The sequence below is a fragment of the Lissotriton helveticus genome, chromosome 1_1 (assembly GCF_964261635.1).
Source record: "Lissotriton helveticus chromosome 1_1, aLisHel1.1, whole genome shotgun sequence".
Classification (NCBI taxonomy): domain Eukaryota; kingdom Metazoa; phylum Chordata; class Amphibia; order Caudata; family Salamandridae; genus Lissotriton; species Lissotriton helveticus.
Window position 1 is genome coordinate 413,936,964 of NC_136057.1, and position 24,011 is coordinate 413,960,974.

The following is a 24,011-nucleotide window of genomic DNA, read 5'->3' on the forward strand; positions in this document are numbered from 1 at the left end:
TTCGCTTCCAGGCATGTCCAGGGACAAGGCGAAATACCTTGGTTGTTTGAAAAAGAAAAAATTATCTTGTACAAACATGTCCCTTGAGCAGCAAGTCAAGGCAAGCACAGTAGCTAAGAGAACGAGAGAAACGAAAGACGCGAAAATGCCGGGCATTTGTGTGGCACAAATTGTTTTACTGCTGGCAGATTTCCCACAGAAATCATGGTTACAGTTACAGTTCTAGCCGTCGGTGCGTTCCTTTCTCCCCTCTGTGCAGAGGGTACCGCATGGCTGCCTGTTTATTTACTCATCCTCGTACCTTCTACCTGCCGGCCGTGGAGGAGGTGAACATCAGGCTGCGCGAGCTCTACCCGGACAGCGAGGAGCTCTTTGATATCGTGCTAATGATGAACAATCACGCCCAGGTCGGGGTGAGACTCATAAACTCCATCAATCACTACGGTAAGTAAAATAAATAGTCTTTTGTGGCTACTCTTAGCTGCCACGGCGATGCGATATATTGCACTTTGCCCCCGTTGGCGCGGCCGTTTTTTTCTCTTTGGATAAACCTTCCTACGGCGGGAATGTTTATTTGCCTGTGTCAGCGCGAGAGCCCACATTTCTTCAGCTTTCAGCAAACTTTTGAAGCCAAGTTCACCCCAGAGCGCGTGGGCTTAACTTGTCAGGGGGGCCTCGCATTCTAATCAAGGCTCCTGAAGGTGTTATTCCCCCCTCCCCCGGCCGCACACAGCAGGATTATGTACAGTGTGCCAGGCCTGTGAGGAGAGATCAAATACCTCGCTTGCCACTCTGACGGGCACGGGGTTGCAGGATTGACTGCACAAACATTTACAGTAGGGAGGGGAAGCTGTCTGGGGTTACCTGAAGGAGGGCCTGGTGGATTCCAGGGTGATGTGCAGACCTGAAGGGGGGGTTGGGGGAGCTGCTGGGTAGTCTTGTATCTGCACACAGAAGACTTCACTCACCCTATGGCTATGTTTAATACACGCTCCTTACCTCGCTGTTTTACTTGCAGCCCACACAAGTGCCTTGTGAAATACCATGTGGAAAGACGCCTAGTTTTTACAATATTTGTAGGAGGTTTTTCATTTTTCGCAAATGGATAACTTTCAATCAAATATAACGTGTCGTCTGTCTCACTGACGATACAATAACAACCCACTGACACCCATTATACCCAAGTAAACATAAAATAATAATTCCTCTTTCACCCTAGAACATTTGTCACAGGGCCCTTTCTTTCACGACTGCGAGGTCTTGTGACATCTAAGAGAGACGCAACGACACATTAAAGCCAGCATTTCCACACGTTCCCCCAACTGCTTCATATGCAAAAGTACTTCCCTGGAATTTCTTATATCTTTACGCTTCTTGAAGCCCCCCGCCTTATGTCAGGAAGGAAAGATGAAAGTAGTCAGAGACTACAGCGAGGTCTCTTCTTGGTACCATAGACTGACCCTCCGCCTTTAGTGACTTTAGACCTTTTGGTTAATTAAGGGTTACTCTTATTATCAGATGCAGGAAATCACACATTTAAACAGTCGAAGTGTTGGTACATGAGTTATGTAAAGGGGGGTTGCAATCGGTTGCATGTTTTGCAAGCTAAACTGAGAATGTGACAAGAGCTTGAGCAATGAACAACGCCCTCTAGCTGTATGCTGTGAATGAAAAATTGAGCTACAAAAAAGTGTGTTTGTGTGTGTGTGTGTGTGAGAGAGTGAGAGTGAGAGAGAGAAAGAGAGAGAGGGAGAGGGAGAGTGTGTGTGTTACCAAGTCTTGCGGACTGAACAACACTAAAGAAAATGTCATATATGCTAATTAACTTGCTATTGTTGTTGTCACCTAGTAATCACCATATATATCCCGGGGGTGGATGGGGGGGAAGTATGTAGGGGGGGGATTATGTAGGGGGCGGGGCAGCCGCTCACATTTCCACACCTCAGTTTAAGTGGCCATCTCACCTACTCGAAAATAGGCTTTCTGGCGCTGCAAGCAACCAATTTTTGAGATTAGCTGCATCTGTAGTTACACAAAAGATGTTAATATTTCACTTCTGTTCTTGTCTTTTCTACTCTCCACACCTCACCCTTTTTTCTCTCTCACCTTCCTCTCTCCCAACTTCACCCTCCTTTCTCTCCACTACAACTTGCTGCCCCACCCACGTCACCCTTCCACCGACTCAATTACAATAACTTTTATTCAAGTATTAATTATTTAAAAAATTAAAAGCCATTGTTATTTGTAATATCAATACATCTAAGTCACAAAAATACAACACATATTGCATTACAAATGCTATAGGTGTCACATTTGCAAAAGTTATAACTATTGGCATTGTCATACACAATGCCAATAACTCAAACTTTAATGCTGCGAGACCTATTGCATTGTAAATGCTTGTTATTATAAAGTCTGCTGATGGAATACAGAACAGCATGTATAGGCCTGGTTAGCTCCATTTGCCCAAGGTATGCAGATGTGTGTTTTCAAGCAATGACTCCCGGGCCAGTGGCTGGCAGCTGCAAGTCATGTTAACAGAGGCATGCATTTGTCCAGTATTTTACTACAATCTGAATGTTTCCCTGGCACTTTCGGCATCTGGGTGTCCTTTACGGTCCTGGGGTTCTCATTCATCACGGTTTCATATGGTCTGTGGATGGTATTTGGTTGTTTACTTTTTCATTTTATATGGTTTAATGTGCTCGTTTTCTCCTAAAAAAAAAATGGGTTTTTGTGCTCTGGAGATGCAGCCCCACTCCGGCAAACCTGAGTGACTGATACCCGAGGCCTTCGTAAGGCAAAGGGAAGAGGAGATTTGGCTATCACAAGGTGCACCCTAAAGACAACTTCAGGAGTTAAGAATTACCAGGAATCAGAAATACATCACCCAACCTCTCCTAATCCAAGTGCTGCTGCTAACTCTGTTAGCCCATCGTGACTCCCCAGGCACTCTTAATGAAGCCCTTTGGATCCTACATCCAAGGCTGGGGCGTGAGGTCTTCATTTACCAAGGCTACCCCCAGACAGATGAGCGAGGGCTACTAATTTCAGCCCCCCCCGTCTATTTCAGTTTTGCAGATTATCTTGACTTAATTCGTACACGTTTGCCAAAGACCGCAAAGCCAATAATAACTCAGTTTTCATTTCTTTAAATATTTGCGCCTGATACTTTGTGGACTTTTTTGCTTCTTTCTGTAGACAGGAAGAACTATATGTATGTATGTGTGCTCTGTGGGGGAGGGAGGGTCGCAGATTTGTTCACTGATGAATATAAAACAAAAAATAAAAATAATGTCTCGAAAGTCGAGACGTGCTGACAGCAAGATAGAAAATACTGAAATTCAACCATAGCTCACCCACCATAATGCATTCGGTAGTGGGCTTTGCTGTAATAAGGCAGAGTTAAGACTACATTCTGCACTTTTGGACCTTACTTTTAGCATTTCTCCTTTAAGTCTATCTTTTTTTTCCAATTAGTTTGTCGGGTTGGGATCTGACCTCGCACTGCAAAGTTTTTTTCTAACTTCTACAAAGAGATAATTCACAAAGACTGGTGTAAGTGTGACTGACTCCTGTAGGAGTAAGCCAGGAGAATTCCTGGCTTACTCCCAGAATTTAGGAGTACGGCAAGAGTCAGCCACAGAAAAATTATTGTGAATCGGGCCCTCACTGTATATGCGCGCCAACTAACTAGTGGGCCATTTTAGGCAGTCCCAGCAATTTTAATGGTCGCCTTGACGTGGTCTAATTCACCTCCACAGATGCCCGTGTCTATGTGAATGACAGCACATATTTTCAACAATCAAACTGCCTTCGGCACAGGCACACACAAAGAAAAGTAATGGCATTTATGTAACTGCATTTATATAGAGCTTCCTACTACAGCTTAAGCGGTGTTAAAGCGCTTAATGCCAGACAGCGAGCTACTCTAGAATCCAAGATTAGTGGTTTGTTCAGCGTTATTGGTTGCTGTTGGCTTTTGGGATTAGTCTTGTGTGCTCAAGTAGACCATTCCATTATTTCACTTCAGTTTCTTTGTGGTAAATATAGGTAATAGAAGTTAGGTGTTATCATTAGTGAGGAAAAGGGGTATGTGAGTTCATGCAGATGTTTGGTGGGGGTAATAGATGAGCTAGAGGAGATCAGGTAGTGTTAGTTTGCAGGGGTATCACTTTCCCAACAAAGCCAATAGGTATTGCCTATGTAAGAGCCATGGACTTTGCCAATGTCTTTTAGTCATGTTGTACAGCAGTGTGTGCATCATGGCAAGAAGTAAAAAAAAAAGCCCTTTGATGCAGGAAGCTAAACAAAAGGCGCCATGATGAGGCTAGTGCTGGCTGCGTCAAACTGCTTTTTATGGCTGGTGGAAAACAACACATACAACTCCACCACACTCCTCGAGAACCTCGCCATCCTTGAAATGAAACAGCTCGCCAGTACCCCAGCCCACAGAGCGGGCCACACCCTCGACCCCATCTTCGCAGGAGGATCCAACATCTGCTTCAGCCACACCACCCATCCCCCCTGGGCGGACCACCACTGTGTCCATTTCACTTTCAACACCACCACCGCACCCAAGACCACCTCACCTCACACATGCCGTAACGGAACTGGAGTAAGGTCACCGAGGAGCACCTGCACTCCACCCTCCTCCTAGACCCTCCCAAGGCCACGACCGACACCAACTCCACAACCAGGAAATTCCACCGCTGGGTCTCCTGCTGCGCTGACAAGTTGGCACCCCTCTGCCGCACCATCAATCAACGCCCGCTGAGGGCCGCCTGGTTCACCACCGAACTCCAAGAAGCCAGACGCTCCTGCAGACGCTTGGAGAAAACCTGGAGAAACCAGAAGACCACGGGAGCATGGAACAACCACAAGAGCGCCCTCAAGGGCAACCATCAGCGTATAAGGGACACCAAAAGGACCTTCATCAGAGACAATGTCAAGACCAATGCATCCAACGTCAAAGAACTGTTCAACGTCATTCAGCTGTTCGCAAAACCAACCTGCGAATCATCCGACATCACACCCTCCCAGGAACTCTGTAACAAACTCAGCTCCTACTTCCACCTGAAGATCAAGACCCTCTATGACAACTACAGTGAGCCAGCAGATAACAGCACCATGGCTCCCACCACTGCCGAGAAGCCGGCCATCACCTCCTGAGCCCCCGCCTCCATCAAGCTCATCTCCTCCACCATGAAGAAGACGCACTCAGGAGCCCCAACCGACACTTGCCCCCCTCACATCTTCCACAGGGCCGCCACTGTCATCGCACCCAAACTAGGACGAACAATCAACTCCTCCCTCACAAACGGCATCTGCCCAGATGACTGGAAGAGCGCAGAGGTGAAACCCCTCCTCAAGAAACCAACAGCTGACCCAACCAACCTGAAGAACTACCGGCCCATCTCTCTCCTCCCCTTTACAGCCAAAGTCACCGAAAGACTCGTGAATGCCCAGCTGACCACCTTCATCGAAGAAAACTGCATCCTAGATGCTTCCCAGTCTGGCTTCTGCAGCAGCCACAGCACAAAGACCGCCCACCTCGCAGCCAACAACGATATCTGAATGCTGCTAGACCAGAGACACACGGCGGCCCTCATCCTCCTAGACCTCTCTGCAGCCTTCAACACCGTCTGACATCTCACGCTAGCCACCAGACTCCACAACGCAGGAATACAGAGATCCGCCCTCGACTGAATCCAATCCATCCTCTCCGGTAGAACCCAGAGGATCAGACTCCCCCCCTTCCTCTCCGACCCCACAGACATCATCTGCGGAGTACTCCAAGGATCTTCACTGAGCCCAACGCTCTTCAACCTCTACGTGGCCCCCATCGTCGCCATCGTCAGACAGCACGGGCTTAGCATTGTATCTTATGCCGAGGACACCCAACTCATCCTCTCCCTCACCAAGAACCCTGAAATCACCAGACTCAGCTTCCAAGAAGGAATGAGAAACGTAGCTACCTGGATGAAGGACAGCTGTCTGAAGCCCAACTCAGAGAAAATCGAGGTCCTCATCCTCTGGCCCTGCCCCTCCGCCTAGGACAACACCTGGTGGCCGTCCGCCCTCGGGAGCCCGCCCACCCCGACTGACCACCCTCGGAACTTTGGCATCATCATCGACTCCTCCCTCTCCATGAACCGCCAGATCAACGCCATCGCCTCCACTAGTTTCAACTGCCTCCGTATCCTCCGTAAAAACTTCAAATGGATCCCCCGCAATGGCAGAAAGACCATAACCCATGCACTCATTACCAGCAGACTGGACTACGGCAAGGCCTTCTACACCGGAATCAACAAGACTCATCTACACAAGCTCCAAACCATCCAGAATGATGCAGCCAGGCTCGTCCTTATAACACCGCGCCACAAATATATGGCCCAACACCTACGAAGCAGCCACTGCCTCCCGTCGAGAAGAGGGTCACCTTCAAACTCCACATCCACATCTACAAATCCCTCAACAACATCGGACCCAAATTCCTCAGCGACCGAGTATGTCTCCACGTACCCAAGAGAAACCTCCGCTCCGCCGACCTCGCCCTGGCAGAGGTCCCCCGCATCCGCATCCACAGAGCTGGCGGGAGAGCTTTCTCCTACATTGCGGTGAAAACCTGGAACAAGCTCCCGATCAACCTCAGATGCTCCCCAACTCTCCACACGTTCAGGAAGGACCTCAGTACCTGGCTCTTTGATCGACCTGGAGCTGTCCCTCCCCCTCCACCCCCCCCCCCGGGTCCTTGAGATCCTCAAGGGTGAGTAGCGTGCTTTACAAGTCACTGATTGATTGATTGAGAGCGGAAAGGGAAGGAAGAGGCAACACAGCCAACTGGAAGGTGGGGAGAGGGAAGGAAGAAGCAACACAGATAATGGTAGGGTTGGGGGGTGAGGGGAGAAGCAACATGGACAAGGGGGGGTGGGAAGGAGAAGCAACAAGGACAACAGGATGTGGGGAATGGAGGGAAGAAACAACAAGGAAGATATGAGAGGATAATAAAAAAAGAAAAATAGCAACTCAATCACAGCACCAGCAGAGGAATGACCCTAATCAACATGAAGCAATGAGTACTTGGTCCATGCTACAGATGAAAGAAGAGGAAGAGAGCAGGACACACACTGCCCAATTAGGAGGCAGCAAATGAGAGTGACAATGAAGCCCACAAATAGTAAGCAATGTGCGGGCATAACCACCTTGTTGAAAACAATTTTTCTCGCAAGCGAGAGTGCATGTGCCTTCACAGGCGAAACCTACTCAAGCTGTCGTACTAAATCAAGTATTATTTTCAAATTAAAGTGAAATAAAGATGGTGATGGTGGGGGCCATTGAGGCACTTAATAGGTTATGGGTGCAGGATTTGAAGATCATGGGATCCTTAGTTTGGGTATTTAGAGACATTAATAAGTAAATCTTACCACCACCCTTAATTTGTTTAAATTAGCACCTTTAACACATCGACAAAATGTATGCCTCGAACCGTTGGGATCTCAGATATTATCTGGATGAAACCCAAGGAACTTTCAGAAATAACAATCCGCATTTTTACTCTGTAATTGTTTAGCTTCAAATGGATTACCCATACACGGGCAAAGTAAAATAGATTAGAACTCAGCTTCAGGGGTACCTGAAAAAGAGACATCAGTCTCTTTGTTAATAGCGTCATGATGGGCTGAGGTCCAGCGTGACAGTCGAAACAATGGCTGCATTGAGACTGTGAGAGATCCAATCAATCAATTTAAAACATTATTCAGATGCAAGAAGAGTCCATAAAAGCATCATGCAGCGCAGAGATAAAAACATACAATCCATAAAATGAGAAATCACAGTACAAGATAAAATGAGTATCAGCAAGAGCCATATGGCAATGTTGGCAAAACGATGAGATTAAAACAACATAGCATTGCAGGCTCATTCAGCAGATCTTAAAAAGCCCAATTGTGCAAAATATCTTCATCAGTGGATAACTGAAGTAAATATATAAAAGCAGGCCTACATTGTGTAATGTTATGACAATTCCTTTATAAAAACGAAATTAAAAAGAGCCTGGTGTACCTTACATAACATTTGCAAAAGAATGTAAAATGTAAAATTGATTGGCCTAATACCACATCACAGGGGCAGGGCCTCGCATCAAGATTCTGCATAAAGCCCAATGGGAAACATAACATATATTTTATTGTTTCTGATCTGAAACTGAATAATAAGGAACGTTCCCAATGGCCCTGTACATAACAAAGATAATCTGTGGAACAGTTAAATACAATCAGGTCTTGGTAGGCAGCAACATTGGTTTTCTCTTCCGCTTTCCTTAGTCGTTGAGTGTGCTCAGAGTTATAGAGTGCGCATTCAGCATTCTTTTTGCTTAGGCTATTACAAGGTTGCGGGTCCGAAAAGGCAGAATGTACACCAATCTTACAGTATTCGGACTTCACATTGGCCAGCTAAGGGATGTGAAGTCCTCTATCAAGGAAAAGACAATCCAATATAATATATTTCAATAGGGTCAAATTGCAAGCCATCAATCAATCAATCAATCAATCAATCAATCAATCAAATTTATATAGCGCGCTACTCACCCGGAAGGTCTCAAGGCGCTGGGGGGGAGGGGTCCGCTACTGCTCGAAAAGCCAGGTCTTGAGTTGCTTCCTGAAGGAGAGGTGGTCCTGGCTCAGCCGTAGGTGGATGGGGAGGGAGTTCCATGTCTTGGCTGCCAGGTAGGAGAAGGATCTTCCTCCGGCGGTGGCTCTGCGAATACGTGGTACGGTGGCGAGGGCGAGGCTGGACGATCGCAGCTGGCGGGTGGGCGTGGAGAAGGTGAGGCGGTTGTTGAGGTACTTGGGGCCCAGGTCGTGGAGAGCCTTGTGTGCGTGGGTGAGGAGTCTGAACGTGATCCTCTTGCTGACGGGGAGCCAGTGCAGGTCTCTCAGGTGGTCGGAGATGTGGTTGTGGCGGGGGATGTCCAGGATGAGTCGTGCGGCGGCGTTCTGTATGCGCTGGAGTCTTTTCTGCAGTTTGGCAGTGGTTCCCGCGCAGAGGGTGTTCCCGTAGTCCAGTCGGCTGGTGACGAGTGCCTGGGTGACCGTCTTCCTGGTTTCGGTGGGGATCCATCGGAAGATCTTACGGAGCATGCGCAGGGTGTTGAAGCAAGATGACGAGACGGCGTTGACTTGTCTGGTCATCGAGAGGGAGGATTCCAGGATGAAGCCCAGGTTTCGTGCGTGGTCCGTTGGCTTGGGAGGGGAGCCCAGGGCGGGGGCCACCCGGAGTCGTCCCAAGCAGAGGGGGATGATCCCAGGATGAGGACTTCCGTCTTGTCTGAGTTCAGTTTCAGGCGACTGGTCTTCATCCACTCTGCGACGTCTTTCATTCCTTCCTGGAGGTTGGGTCTGGCGGTGGCGGGGTCTTTGGTGAGGGAGAGGATTAGCTGGGTGTCATCGGCGTAGGAGATAATGTTTCAGGTTGTGTTGGCTTGCGATGGCTGCGAGGGGGCTCATGTAGACGTTGAAGAGGGTGGGGCTGAGAGAGGATCCTTGAGGTATGCCGCAGATGACTTCGGTGGCCGCGGATCGGAACGGGGGGAGGCGGACTCTCTGTGTTCTCCCGGCGAGGAACGAGATGATCCACTCCAGTGCCTTCTCTTGGATTCCGATGTTGCTGAGGCACTGTATTAGGGTGCGGTGGCAGACAGTGTCGAACGCCGCAGAGAGATCCAGGAGGATGAGGGCAGCTGTTTCCCCGTTGTCGAGCAGGGATTTGATGTCGTCGGTGGCTGCGATGAGGGCGGTCTCGGTGCTGTGGTTGGCTCGGAAACCGGACTGTGAGGGGTCGAGGGATCCGTTTGTCTCGAGAAAGGCGGCGAGCTGTTAGTTGACGGTCTTCTCGATGACTTTGGCGGGAAAGGGAGGAGCGAGATGGGGCGAAAGTTCTTGGGGTCGGTGGGGTCCGCTGTCGGTTTCTTCAGGAGGGCGCTGAGCTCGGCATGCTTCCAGCTCTCCGCGAAGGTGGCGGTGGCGAAGGAGATGTTGATGATGTCTCGGAGTTGGGGTGCGATGATGGAGTCGGCCTTGTTGCAGACGTGGTGGGGACAGGGGTCGGTTGGGGATCCGGAGTGGATGGTGTTTATCGTGCGGGTGGTGTCTTCAGTGCTGACCGGGGTCCAGTTGCGTAGGGTGGTGGTGGGGGGCGTTGGTTCGGTAATTGGGTGCGTGGGCGGTGCACCAAAGCTGTTGTGTATGTCGGCGATCTTGCGGTGGAAGAAGGAGGCGAGTGAGTCGCAGAGGTCTTGCGAGGGAGTGATGTCGTTGTTCCCAGCTCTGGGGTTGGAGAGCTCTAATAATAATGCAGGTTAGGTTTTAATTTGATCTAATAAATGGGGACGCTCAAGTTCTTGATGACATGTAAAATGCAATGATAATATGAGGACTGACAGGAGTTTCCAGCTAGGATCACCTCGCAGTTCAAGGAACCCCATACTTCTGCCTCTTACATAGCCATAGGGATACATTGTTTTTTTATATTTGCAACAAGAGGGAAAGAGAACCACCCCCTGCAGGTTGTGGGAGGCTGCATAGGGAACCAGTGTTCACAGACAGGTTAGTTTGACGGTGCACAATGTTGGGTGCCCAAGACCCTCGAGCAGAGAAAATAACCCCAAGATACGGAAAGGTACTACTGCTGCCACCAAGTAACAAAAGTGAAAGTTGTTTGGACCTTGGGGCACATGACATACTGAGCGATTTTGTAAAATTTGTCTGCAGGTCCAATGAGGCCACACAATGAACGAAGGCAAACACCAACTGACGCAGGGGAAAGAGCGCATTAAAAAGGGGTGGAACTCATTAATGTATAAGAGAAATAAAAGCACCCCTGTCTCACTCCCCGGTGAATACCAATGTCTCCAGAAACCTCTTCCTGTGTGCTGATGCCTAGTCGTCATATCCCTGGTGCAGATAGGCAAGGAAGTGCACTAAAGCTGTGTCCACACCACGTGCAATGAGCATATGCCATAGTTTGGATTGATTTACACCGTTGCATGCTGATAATAGGTCCATAATGCAAGATAAAGATGGACTTGTTTGTCTGTTGTGTATTTTTCCAAAACCAAATTTAAATGTAGGCACTGCTCGATCATCCCCTCTTTGTTCATGAACCTGTGTTGACAGGGGTATAATAAAACTGACTAAGCCCATGTCCATTCTTTGATTCTATTCTAGACTAACCTCCCAAGGATTTTGGCCATAGTGTCATGCCGATAACATCCGGGGAGGGAGCGGTTCCCTTATTTATATATGGGTTCAATAATATATGTACTCCAGGTGGCGGGAACCATGTAGCTGGCAACATTATCAAAAACATTAGTAAGTAGAGGTGCCAAAAATGTGACATTGCGTTTTTATTAAATCAATTGGGACTCTGTCGGGGCCTGGCGCCTTACCACTTTGGTTTACTGCATCCTCTACAACTGTCAATGACAAAAGTAAATACAGATGATGGGTCAACATATATTTTACGAAAGTGCCCCTCCTATGTCATACTACCAATATGGCAAGAGACAGAGCTCAATGACTGATAGGTACGCTTCAGCTCCAAACCACCAGCCCAGAACGTTTTAAAATGTGATGCCTGCGCTAATGAGTCCCACTGTGACACAATTACCTCCTGCCATGGTTTAGCTGTAACCTTTTTATATAGCTTAGGCAGGTGAGCCACTAGTACAAAATCCTTGGGTTTGGTGACCAAGGCCAAGCGTAGTGCACGATTCACCACTGAACATTCATGATTGAACCATCTAGGCGGATTCACTGAGGGACGTAGGGGCTTTAAACTGTGAGAGATAAATTGCATCTTTATAGTGCACATGCTGATTCTAGCTGACCCTTAAATTTCATTAAAAAAGTCAACTAATATGAAGGTTGGATACAGTTACTATCCTGTGGGAGCAGACGTAAGCAGTTCATTGATTCTTGCGTATCCTTTGGTGTAACAAGCCTCAAAGTATGTGAAGGCCCCTGAGATGAACATTAATACCTGATATTAGACCAGAGGAATGCGCCTGACCTATAAGGGCAAACCGGGGCAATGAAACATGTTGACACATCCTTTAAAAACACAAAGAGGTGCACACATCTTTACCTACTGCTTTTAAGGTCTGGCTTGACAGCGCAGCTGTGCGCAAGAGCTAGTGTTACAAATTCTTTAAAATATACATAGTGTTTGCTTTGGTTCCATGCAGACTAGAATTTCTCTAATTTTATGCCATTAACGGTTCAGTGTGTTATAACACTTTCAACGATGTGTTTACATAGAACTACATATGGGGCAATTTTATATCTGAAAAGTACACTCAGTCATCACATTGTTTGTCTCATTCAGTTCTTTATCTGTTATATGCATTCTATGCAGAAAGCAATCATTTTTGCTACCTTTTCCATTGTATTGAAGCCATTAGATCGGGCTTTAATATTCTAAACAGCATTTGAGCATGCAACACATAAAAACATAATTTGTGCATGTCTGTATCTGCATGCTTTAGCACATTAGAGCCAGACCTACTGACATTGCGAATTGCTTGTTGAACTTCACAACGGAGGCAATAAATTGTTTTTTTACTCCTATGCCGTGTTTATTTGAAATTGGGTTAGCTAGATGACACTGACATTCATGGTAGAGCCAACTTTAAAGGCTCTGCACTTTCAGCATTTTTTGCACAGTCAGTAATATCTGCGCAGCTAAGGACTGCGCCCATTAGAGCAGGGGCTGCTCGGACAACATTAAAAAATGGCCTGGCCTTTAGTAATAAGCCTGTGCTGCATATAAATGCCAGCAGTGCGAGCAACGCCATAAGAGGCGCAGACAAGATGAAGAATGCTAAATATTGTGTGCTGTGAGTGACCCTTTGTCGTCCAGCATAAGATGAGGGGTATGCAGTGTTGCTGGTGGCAAGCATAGGTATTGGGGCAAACAAATCAATCATTTTGACCCACTGACAAGAACTGTGAGACATTGAGTATGCCTTTGGAGTCAATGCCAAAGTTCTCAATCATGGCTCGTTAGAAACAATGTTTATAATGGACCATGACCGAGAAATCTGGAGTTGACTGTGGGTCATAACATTAAAATGAAATATGTACTTACCCACTGGCTTTCCTCCTCTGGTCCTCCTCTGTGTTCTTCAGTCCATCAGAGAGCACATGGTTTCAGAGCCAACACCCTTAATCACTCCAGACACTGCTCTCATGCTGCTGATAATGTTAAACAGCATGAGAGAAGCGCCAGGATTAGTTGGAGGGGCTGGCTCATTGCTCCCTCAGGCACTGGGGGCCTGTGTCTGCTGTCCACCCAGAAGTCTAAGACAGCTAGGGTTGAAGAGATTTAGATTGTGCATGTTAGTCTGCCAGTCGCAAGGCATTTGGCCAAAGTGACATGCGCACATTAAACTGGAGTGAGCACCACTCCTCCCCTGCTGCCAGTCAGCAGCAATGGCCCCGTCCTGATGCTCAGTTTGGGCTGGGAGCAGTGAAAAATAAAATGATAATACATTAATTTTATTACCATTTTATTTTTCAACTTTGAAGCATTTTAATCATTGTGTTGATGCTCCTCCACCCTAATGGACGAGGTGCGGCTGGGGGTAGTATAGAGATGTGACCAGAGCTCAAGTCAGTGTCACACCTGTGGCGAAGTCCATACTATTGCTATTGGTAGCAAAAATGTTTTAAAGGCATGGGCAACTTCAAAGAGGGCCCTCGGAAAATGGATCTTCTCTCTAGCTCACTTATGCATATTTTGTACTTTAACCTGTGACTTATAATTCAATATGGTTAGGCAACATAAGGCTTGAATTAGCAAGACATGGGTAAGAACATTCAGAAATTATTCCCTATAGGGCCCCCCCAAATATATTTTGCCTAGGGACCCCAAAAATCCTTAAAATGACACTGCATGGCACTGCAAGAAAACATAATTTGTGCATGAGTTGGATTATTGTACTTAATAATGGACTAACTGGGATCAAAAATATGTTGAGTAGTAGAAGGAAAAACTCTGTGGATGGGAGATGGGATGAGTTAAAAATTACACTGACTGCTATGCCAAAAATATTCTAATTTTCTGACAGACTTTTGTGCAGTTGTGCCTACATTTACTAAAGTCTCCCATCACTGTAAATGGCTCAGATTACAGCGATTGTTGGTTTGCAAAGCAGTGACAAGACCTGCAGTCATAACAGACAAAATGGAAATGCCAAAAATCAAAATGTAAAGTTGAAACACTTTAAGCTTAAAATGTTTAATGCTGAAAACGTGGTAACTCTTTTTTACAATGATTGTGGATATGTAAAATGAAGGTGAGACTCAGTGATTGTGGTTAGTGTAAGTTTAACGTTCTAAGTAAAGCGCTAGGGTTACTTTTATGTGTTAGTACCAGACTTACGGCCAGCTCTGACATGTGGTTTGAGTTAGGCTTGGGTCCAGAATAAGCATTAAGTCTAGCAGGAAATCTAAGGCTCAAGTTCAGAGTTGGTTCTTTAAAGTTGTTCTTTTTTTACCATTTCAATGCATTTCAGAATTATATTTTCGGAGTTATAATCATAATAATAGTAATCATGATCTTGGGTATTAAAATGTCAATACTATATTGTCAACAGAAGTCATTGTAGGCCTTGCAGTTTAGGTATTATGGCCCACCACCAATCACACATCTTAAGCTGCTGAGCAGACCACCAGCAGAACTTACTTGAGCAGGTTCCCCAGATTGAATAGCGCTCGGTTATGCTGTGGACTGATTTGAAGCGCTCGCCTGTAGTGTTCTTCTCCTTCCGTAGAGTTCTTAGTCAGGGTCCCAAGATTGTTGAGTGCACTCGCATGACGCGGATACAGCCTGAAAAAATGTCAAAATCTTTAGAGATAGGCATTTTGCAAACACCAACTAACATTGGCAGTCACCCTGTAAATTATTTACAGATGCCAGAAAAGACTCGTGTCAATTTGAACAGTATATCTTTATCAGAAAAATGAGCTCTTCAGTACTCCCACACGTTACCATGGAGTCGAAAAATAATTTATTAAAACACTTGAGCATGTAATATTACTGCTTATTAATAATGCATTACTTACATGTAGCGATTGTTTACCATAGATAAAATCTGCCACAGATTTGGTTGTTTTCATGTATAATTTTTCTCTATACAAAAAAGCAAAACCAACAAGATGTGTGTAATATTTTAAAATAAATGCAGAAAGAACTTCCAAGATGTACCTGCAAAGATCACTAGAAATCAATTTCATCCGAAGAGGTATATAATGAGGATTATGCAGCAAAGAACCTAATATAGATGATACGATTAATATATATTCAATTGAAACTTCCAGGTGGACCAGTTATCGTTAAAAACCAATTAAAAATCAATACAGTATACTCAACTACTCTAGAATAGGCAACAGACCTGCATGATAGCAACGCTAAAGCGCATCATGTGGTTGTTTCATTCAATAGATGAATCTTATTTCAGTCACAAAGTTGCCAATAAACAGGTCAATTGTGACCTTGAAACTCTGAATAGGATGGGCTGCAACTCAAAACATCCTGGAGGGCAACTCTTTCAGAGATAGACAAGACTACCAAATCCTCAAAATGGGCTACCACGGAGAAGCCACATTACCAAAGAAGAACTGTGACGCAAACCGAGAGCTTCCGTATTAGTTAATGTATTTAGTGTCATGTGTTCGTATTTTGCTGTGTTTCTGCTGAGATAACCCCTTTATTCTTTTAGCAAGAGTCTGATTTTATCACTATTAAAGCTGAACCACCTATTGGTCACACATTTCTTAGGGGTGTTCAGTTTGTGAATTTTATTTCATGAAATGTATGTACAGTTGCGCATTTTACACAAAATAATTACTCTCAGACCTAATTATGCCTCGACTTGGAGTATGGTTATATCCTTTTCTTCCATAGGAAATTGATGACAAACTATCTAGTCCGAGGCACTAAAGTCCATTTCAATGATTGCCTTGGGGAAAATATATGAACCTGTGGAAAAGGATTGGTTCCAGTGCTGAGCCAACATGAGGGTTTGAAGAGGTCTTGGGAATTTCAGTTGTATTTTAAAGGAAGTGCGTTGTAGGGAGTTCTGTTTTTCCACATGATTATCTTTGCAACACTGATGTTTTAGCAGTTGATCTAATTGGCTGGACCTAGCAATGTAGAAAAGGTAGGTTAATCTGAAGACAGGCCTTATAAAAATAGTTACAAATGTTTTTAAAGTACTTCACTAAGGCATTTGTAAGCGCTGTAAATAACAGACTTTGCTATTGCCCAATGTAAAGATTCTCAATTTATCAACGCGCTTCCCTGAGTGTTGACTGTAGTGTTGACTGTAGTGTGTCTACAACGTGCTCCCTTTAGTGTTGACTGTAGTGTTAACACTACTGTCAACACTGAGGGGAGCATAAATTGTGGACTGCGTTTCCTGGGATATGACGTAGTGTCCCATAACACCTTTTTCCCTGCCCACACTGATTTTCACGACCTCTTCTACAATTTATCACACATTCTTAATGTTCCTTTTTGAAAAAATTGCGTTCCGGGACATTTGTTAAACTTCATTCGGGGCGAGCCGGAGAGTACGGCCCAGATGCAGAGAGTACGGCCCGGGTGCGGAGAGTACGGCCAAACTGCGTACTTAAAGATACAACTAGTAAATAACCATTGTGAATACCAAAAGTTGTAAAGTTAGACTTTTGTCTCAGATTGCATTTTTGAATCGAGCCCTGAGTTTTCTTTAATGGGATCCAGGTGTGTGACCTAAAGATCACTGCAGATATCAGCGGAGAGCATTAACTCACAGAGCCCCGTTGCCTTCCTAGTCAAGGGACTTGGTGTACCCAATCGAAGAAATCCCCTCTTCCACCCCACACCATAGACAACCAGTAGCTCTTCCTCTCCCCTTAAGGCCCCAACCTATCATGGGAGTCTTTGGCTTTTGATTCCATATGCCTGCCCCTCTTACCGTCTGTCCCCTTTTATTCTGCACTAAGCATTGTAAAGTCGTGTACAACGCATTGCAGTTAAGTTTGCAAAGAAATGCAAACACACAAATATGTACAATTCATAAAAACGAATACATTGCCTCCGTGTAACGAGTTTAACACTGTCTTGATCAGCACATGGCCTTGAAAAACCTCACCTTTTACTGTATTTCTTGTATTGTTTGCAAACCATGACTTGCTCGGTGCAATGCAAATGAAGACGTCCCGGGCAGTTCTTCAGTAGGTCTAAGAGACCCTGACTTTGTTTTAGTCGCAGCGGGATGCTTCAGTCTGTCCTTGCACAACCTGTCTCCACAGAGAGCTGCACTATATTTAAATAGGTCAGACCGCCCCTGGCACAGCTTGTGCCTGACTTACTTTCAGAACACCGAGTGCTGACCTTTCAGCCCAAATGACACAATTACAAGGCTGGGTGACAGCTCTCAGTGTAATTGTCTGGTTCTTGTTTTCAGCAGCGATATTGCACGAGTGCCTCAGCCCCTTTGTAACGGCTCTGTTTTCAGTCAGAAGAGATAAAAGACGCTTATGGTGCAGTTAAAGACACCGTCTTCGGAGCCCAAAATAAAAGATGTTTTTTCCAGGAATATATTTACTGTACTAGAGTATCCACTTTTTCAATGTTCTGTCAAGGGACTGCAGCTCAGGTGCAAGCAGGGTTATGACAACAAAGAGATTATTTGAAGACATCTCTTGCAGAACAAGTGGCATCTGAACTGCAATGAGACAGAGTAGTGAGTTCTCTAGGTTGTCTTGTGTAATCTGTACTATCTTTTTCTAGGGTTTATAAAGCGCAAACTCGACCCAAGAAATCGGGTATCAGCGCGCTTTACATGAGCATCAGTTTCGTTACAGATGGAAACATTCATTTTTGTTAGGCACGGGAACATTAAGTGATTTGCCCAGAATCACAGGATGTTCAGCGTCCTTGCCAAAACTCGAACCCGGTTCCCCAGGTTCAAAGTTGACCGCTCTAGCCCTAAGGCTACATCCTCTCAACATCCTCTCTGTGGTTCTGAATATTAGCATTATGTCACATAGACTGTTTATTGGCCTCAAGGCCGCAAGATTTCAGGTCTGGTGCTGCCTGTGGCCCATCTGATAGAGAAGCACGACTGAATTTCACATGTGAATTAACATGGGTGGACCCTGTAACCCCTGTTTTGACATGTTTGCAACAGTGGCCTCTCACTGAAATCTGTAATCAATGCCAAGAGAATAGGAGGATCTTAGGGAACAACTATACTTGTTTGGAGGGAACAAGCCACCACCTCCGAAGCTACAACTCCGCCAGGGACAGTGAGACCAGAGCCCATAGTCCAATGAGGTTTGGTCCAATGTGGTAGAATCTGCACCCCCGATAACTACTCAGGTGGAGTCACCATGTCTGCATACATATAGGTGAAGTGGCTCCCAAACCTATGCTTTGATATACTGAGCATGGCCCATGAACTTGCCATCTCAGTATAACCACCCACATTTAAGCAGAAAATGTTCCAGGAAATTCAGAGTCTGGAAAGGTATGAGATGCAACGTCTGTTCATCAGCCATAACCAGCAGCCATTTTCCAGGCATTGGACTCCACCTTTTGCAAAAGATGAACAACAAATTAGCCAGACATCCAGAGAAAGGCATGCCTGCACTTCATGAATTATTAGCATTCCCCCCGTAATCAACAACCCCTTTGTAAATGTGGTGCTGTGGTTTATTCATCCTACATGTTGAAGTGGAAGAAACCCTGGGCAACTAAATGATTTACAAACATACATGCTGCAAGTCAGTAGGATAATCTGCTGTAGCGATGCAAACTTGAAGAGATAGCCGAGAATGAAAGAGTTCACATTTTTGACAGTCAGTATGGGCCTGCATTTATTCAATCGTTTTGTATGAGATATAGTCACATCAGGGCCACAGAACCCCCCGCCCCCGTGATGCCCAAACCCGCAAATAACACACAGACACAAGTGTTAAGTTTGGGAAAATTTTGCTGCAGGTTTATTACATACAACATATGTAATGATGGTGGGTTATCTTACGGACGATCCAAGGGCAGGCCGCATTCTCGCCACCTGCCCGCCTGTTGAGCCAATCAGCATAGTGGCGAACCACCCAACTGCTGCACAATTATTATAATTATACTACACACGCCCTTTGCAGGGCGTGACTAGGCAAACCCCCGGCTGCACAGGCCCACAACCGCCCGAAGGACTACTGGGGCGCCGACACGAGTTCCTGCACCTCCCATGAGGTGACAGGTTAGGCTCTGGCACCCCTATGTGCCCGCTGAAGTACAGTGTTTGCACCTCTCTTCTTCCGGATCGCCCAGTAACTCCGCCTGCAACGAAAAAGGAACACATTAAAGCTCCCCCTGGAGCCCTCCTCAAGCAGACACTCTGGGTTCGAGGAAGGGCGGGGAAAGAGTGTCCCGACGCTGTCGCGCGATGTCCGGAGCGGTAAAGAGGCCTCCAAAATGGTGCGCTGGGGTCATATACCCCCTGAGGCTCCTCCTAGCCGCCCCGGACGTGCGTCAGCGGCCCGCCTGCCTCCTACTGGGCGATACCTGCCCAGGCGAGGAGTGGCTGGCCACAAGGTGGGCGGGGGCAGCCCTCCGTGACTAGGAGCCCGCCCTCCTGATGGCCACTGCGTGGCCTCGGGCAAGCGCATAGTTACATCAGGGCCACAGAACCCCCCGCCCCCGTGATGCCCAAACCCGCAAATAACACACAGACACAAGTGTTAAGTTTGGGAAAATTTTGCTGCAGGTTTATTACATACAACATATGTAATGATGGTGGGTTATCTTACGGACGATCCAAGGGCAGGCCGCATTCTCGCCACCTGCCCACCTGTTGAGCCAATCAGCATAGTGGCGAACCACCCAACTGCTGCACAATTATTATAATTATACTACACACGCCCTTTGCAGGGCGTGACTAGGCAAACCCCCGGCTGCACTGGCCCACAACCGCCCGAAGGACTACTGGGGCGCCGACACGAGTTCCTGCACCTCCCATGAGGTGACAGGTTAGGCTCTGGCACCCCTATGTGCCCGCTGAAGTACAGTGTTTGCACCTCTCTTCTTCCGGATCGCCCAGTAACTCCGCCACAGCCCGTGCGGTGGTACCCGCTGCCGCACGGGCCCCCCACCACTGCTACTACTCTTTACCTGCAACCTTTGCTCAGACGTGCTTCCTTCAGATCGAGGAGGAACAGGTCTAAGCCCACAGGCGAGATGGCACCATCTGCCTCAATAACCCCTCATCTACAGCCCTAGCTCTGCAGAGCTTCTCGTCAGGCCAAGGAACAAGACCGCAACGACAGGTGAGAGGAAGACCCTTTACACCTCAAAGAGACCTTAGCTCCTGACATTAACATTACATGCCTAAAGGAACCAAGGCCCCTCTGCCCCTAATCCGCAGACACCCACGGGTCCTTAAACCTTTACCACATTGGAGTAACCATCCCCGGTTCGTGAGGCCATACTACCAGGGAAGGACCGAGGGTGTGGAGGGGCCCTACTGCTGATGCCCTTCGTAATATAAATAGGCGCTCCAGCACATGCCACTGGAACTCAACCACACAACCTCACACAAAGCGTTAAAAGACTACACCCAGGTGAAGTAACAGCTACTGCTGCCACGCCGTCCTCTGCACAATCATCGACAACGTGTGCTTACGTTGACGCTTGTGCTGCTATACTCAAAAGAGCACAGGGGCATTAGGGAACAATACATGATATACTAGATAACTTGGGCAATGTCCCGTCCTATGCTAAAGACAGGTTTTAACTGGTATTACAGCAGGCTTCATCTGTCCACTTGGGTTTATTGTCTGGAAGCAACTTAGGCCATGCTACCACTAACATAGCTTGTCTGTAGGTAGACTTACGACCACCACCAAGGGATTGCTGTGACTGAAACCAAGTGCCCCCTTCAAATCCTGACCTGCATAAAGACACGCCTGTAGAAACCAATGCCCTTCTGACACTAATCAGCATATCACCCCGGGTGCAATCCTTCTACAGCAATAGTGTAGACTATCCCAGGTTCGTGAGGTCATACCCCTGGAAACAGACATGGGGATGAGGGGGCCTACCCTGCAGGTAACCCTCCCTAATCATACAATAGGAGAAACAGCGCATGTCACTGAGACCCCTACACACCTTCACACAAAGCATCAGCCAACTTCCCAGTGATGTACGACTTCTGCCGAAGTGCAGTTCTCACAATTCAACTGAAAACTGTGCTTTGTTTACGCTTGTGCAACTATAGACACGAAGAGTACAGAGGGATGTTACAGTGCGCAATGCATAAAATGGTATATAACTTGCGTGGTGGACTTCATCTGATATACCGGATTGGCAAGGTAAACAGCTGGTATCACATGCCCCCTAGTTTAGCCTGGAGGCTGCTTAGTCCCTGCTACCTCAAGGATAGCTTGTCTTGAGGTTGACTTACGATCCCCCTAGTGGATATATTAAACTGAACCAAGGGGGGGGGGCACCCAAAACTGGCGACGAAAAACGTCAGGCCAGCTTCACACTTTGGGAGGGGCATAAAGGAATATAAAAGGTTACTCAGGTTCATTCACGCGGCTGTTCAACGCAAGCCAAGGGAGCCCCACCATACTAACCGAGATAGGGAAGCCGTGAGTCCACCCTGATAGGAGCCCATCGAGCAAAGCCACCACCCATAATAGTGAAAACGAACAACGGGGTGTTAAGATACCAGATAGATCATTCTATATTGAGTCTTCTAGGGGCCCACTTCTTAGGTATTATTGGCAGTACAGGCTCAGGCTGTGGTTGCAACAGTTGCTCCACTAGTACGTGAAATTGGTGTAAAACTGCAGGCTGTAGACCCTACATTCTACTGAGAGGCAGCAGGAGCTCCCGAACTGATGGCGCAGCGGATGGGCTGCCTTCAGATTCCGGAGCCATGGATGCACAGACAGACAATAGCAGTATCATGGAAGGGCGAAATGACTATTGTCATGTGACCTTTCCTTCTTGCGGTCCAGTTAACACGGTACAGGTCCCGGGATTGTACGTATAACCAGACTAACTACACCTCTTGGTAAGGCCCCAGGAGATGATATACGCAAGGGGTTATTATGATCCTATTAGCTTAGGGCTAGGCCTGGAACTTGCTAATTATCCTACTTTGGCACATCCTAGACGGACTTCCATACAGACAAACCTTGCCAAGACAAATGGTCAGAAACCCAGAAGTGAAGCGAAGCAGGGCACACTAGGGCAGTAAGTGGATGGGAGACCAGAAGGGTGGTGTTTAGCGGAATCGAACGCTGGAGTCAATTGTGTGGGTAATAATTACATTACTATTTAAAAGTGCACAGTAATATTGTTGTGTGGGGTAGCAGCTAGAGCTACATGTTTGTTATTCCTTTAATCCTCCAGAGTGTTCTTTAGCAATATTCCTATATGCTGAGACAAGTGGAATAGGCATTTGGGCAGGGGGGGCCCTCCCAATCGAGCGCCACAGGAGTAAGCACAGCAGCAAAACTGTTAAATGTATGATATTAGGGTGCCAATCCAAATTTCCACATCGCCATAACGAGTCACATGACGCGGCTCGGGGCTCACCATAGCACACTAGACGTGTAATTCTATGGAGTGCCTGTTCTACTGTATTAGAACAGACCAAAGGATGCCAAATACATGATGAGTGACTGGAAATTAACACCTTTGGCACACTGATTCCACACTGTTGTGGTCTACGTACATACTGTTCTGACAGTTGCAGCACTATCTTGTTCTGTGATAATGTTAGGTGGGGTCCCGACAACGCTCCAAATGGCCTAACAAATGCGCCAGAGCAGGTGTCCATTCACATACTTGTGCACTGAGCGCACAACGACGCGCCTCTCCTGGACCGAGCAGTCCTTCAGAAGTCTGCTGTGCACACATGACCCATAGCTCGGCACCTCACTTGCAGGTGACAGGCGCTCGTTCACATTCACGCTGCGCACCACATCTTCTGTATACCAGCAATCGGTTGTGTGTACAAATTGTCCACACTATGCAGTAGCATTTGCTTGGCTGGTGTATAGCATATGTCCTAGAACTGGATACTCGGTCACCTGTACATACTGATCACCTCATGCGTAGTTGGCTTACAGTTTGTCTGAATAACACAATTTCTAACATGGGCACACAGTTACACGTACACATTATTCACCTCATACCATTCTAGCTTGCTGCATGCCTGACGTATCACACCTCTTGCACAGGGGCAGCCATTCACACGTACACATAGCGGCCTAATGCAGCGCACACTATCTGAAGGCCGGGTGTACCGCACCCTAAAATGCAGGTACTAACCCCCGTATATATACTAAGTATATCATCTCAACTCATATGCAATCACCCAGGATATGTACTTGCTGGGTGTATCATGCAGTGTCGGCTTGCTGCTAGCCTCACGCGCACTAAAAGCACTACCAGTTCAGGTGTACCTCCTTTCCTAAGCAACTGTAGATGTTTCTGTCTAATCGAACTATTAGCCCTGAGGCAATGTAGTGAAACTGATTCTCAGTAATGTGCTCTGACACCTATGGGCAAAGGCCGCGCTAAGTATAACAGGTGGAACAGACGAAGCTACCGCTCCTGTCCCGCAGCATGCTGGAAGCATTAACCATGCTTGTAATAATGGAACATGGTTCTACTACGCGGCGCTCTGACACCTAAAGCAATGTACGCGCCAGATCTTGGTACGATTGTGTAACATGCACACACCCCTCTTTTCTTAAAGTTGTGCTTGAAATCAAAGCAACAACCATGAACACGTTGCTTTAGTCGAAACAGGAGTGCAAAATGCGAAATGGGAGTGTGTAGCCAAGAATATATGCGATGGGGTTAGTGACCTGCTGCTGTTATCAGATTGAAAGCATAGTATTTCTAAATAATTAATGTAAACACACATATATGAGTTTGTA

At 46.7% G+C, this 24,011-nt stretch overlaps 1 protein-coding gene across 1 annotated transcript in view; it reads right to left on the reverse strand.

The window, feature by feature from the left end:
* Positions 1-24,011, reverse strand: part of TMTC1 (transmembrane O-mannosyltransferase targeting cadherins 1) — a 1,403,473-nt gene that overhangs the window by 257,493 nt on the left and 1,121,969 nt on the right. Inside the window, exon 12 of the mRNA XM_078673764.1 lies at positions 14,746-14,889. Coding sequence (XP_078529890.1) covers positions 14,746-14,889 — 144 coding nt within the window. The remainder of the gene's footprint in view (positions 1-14,745; positions 14,890-24,011) is intronic.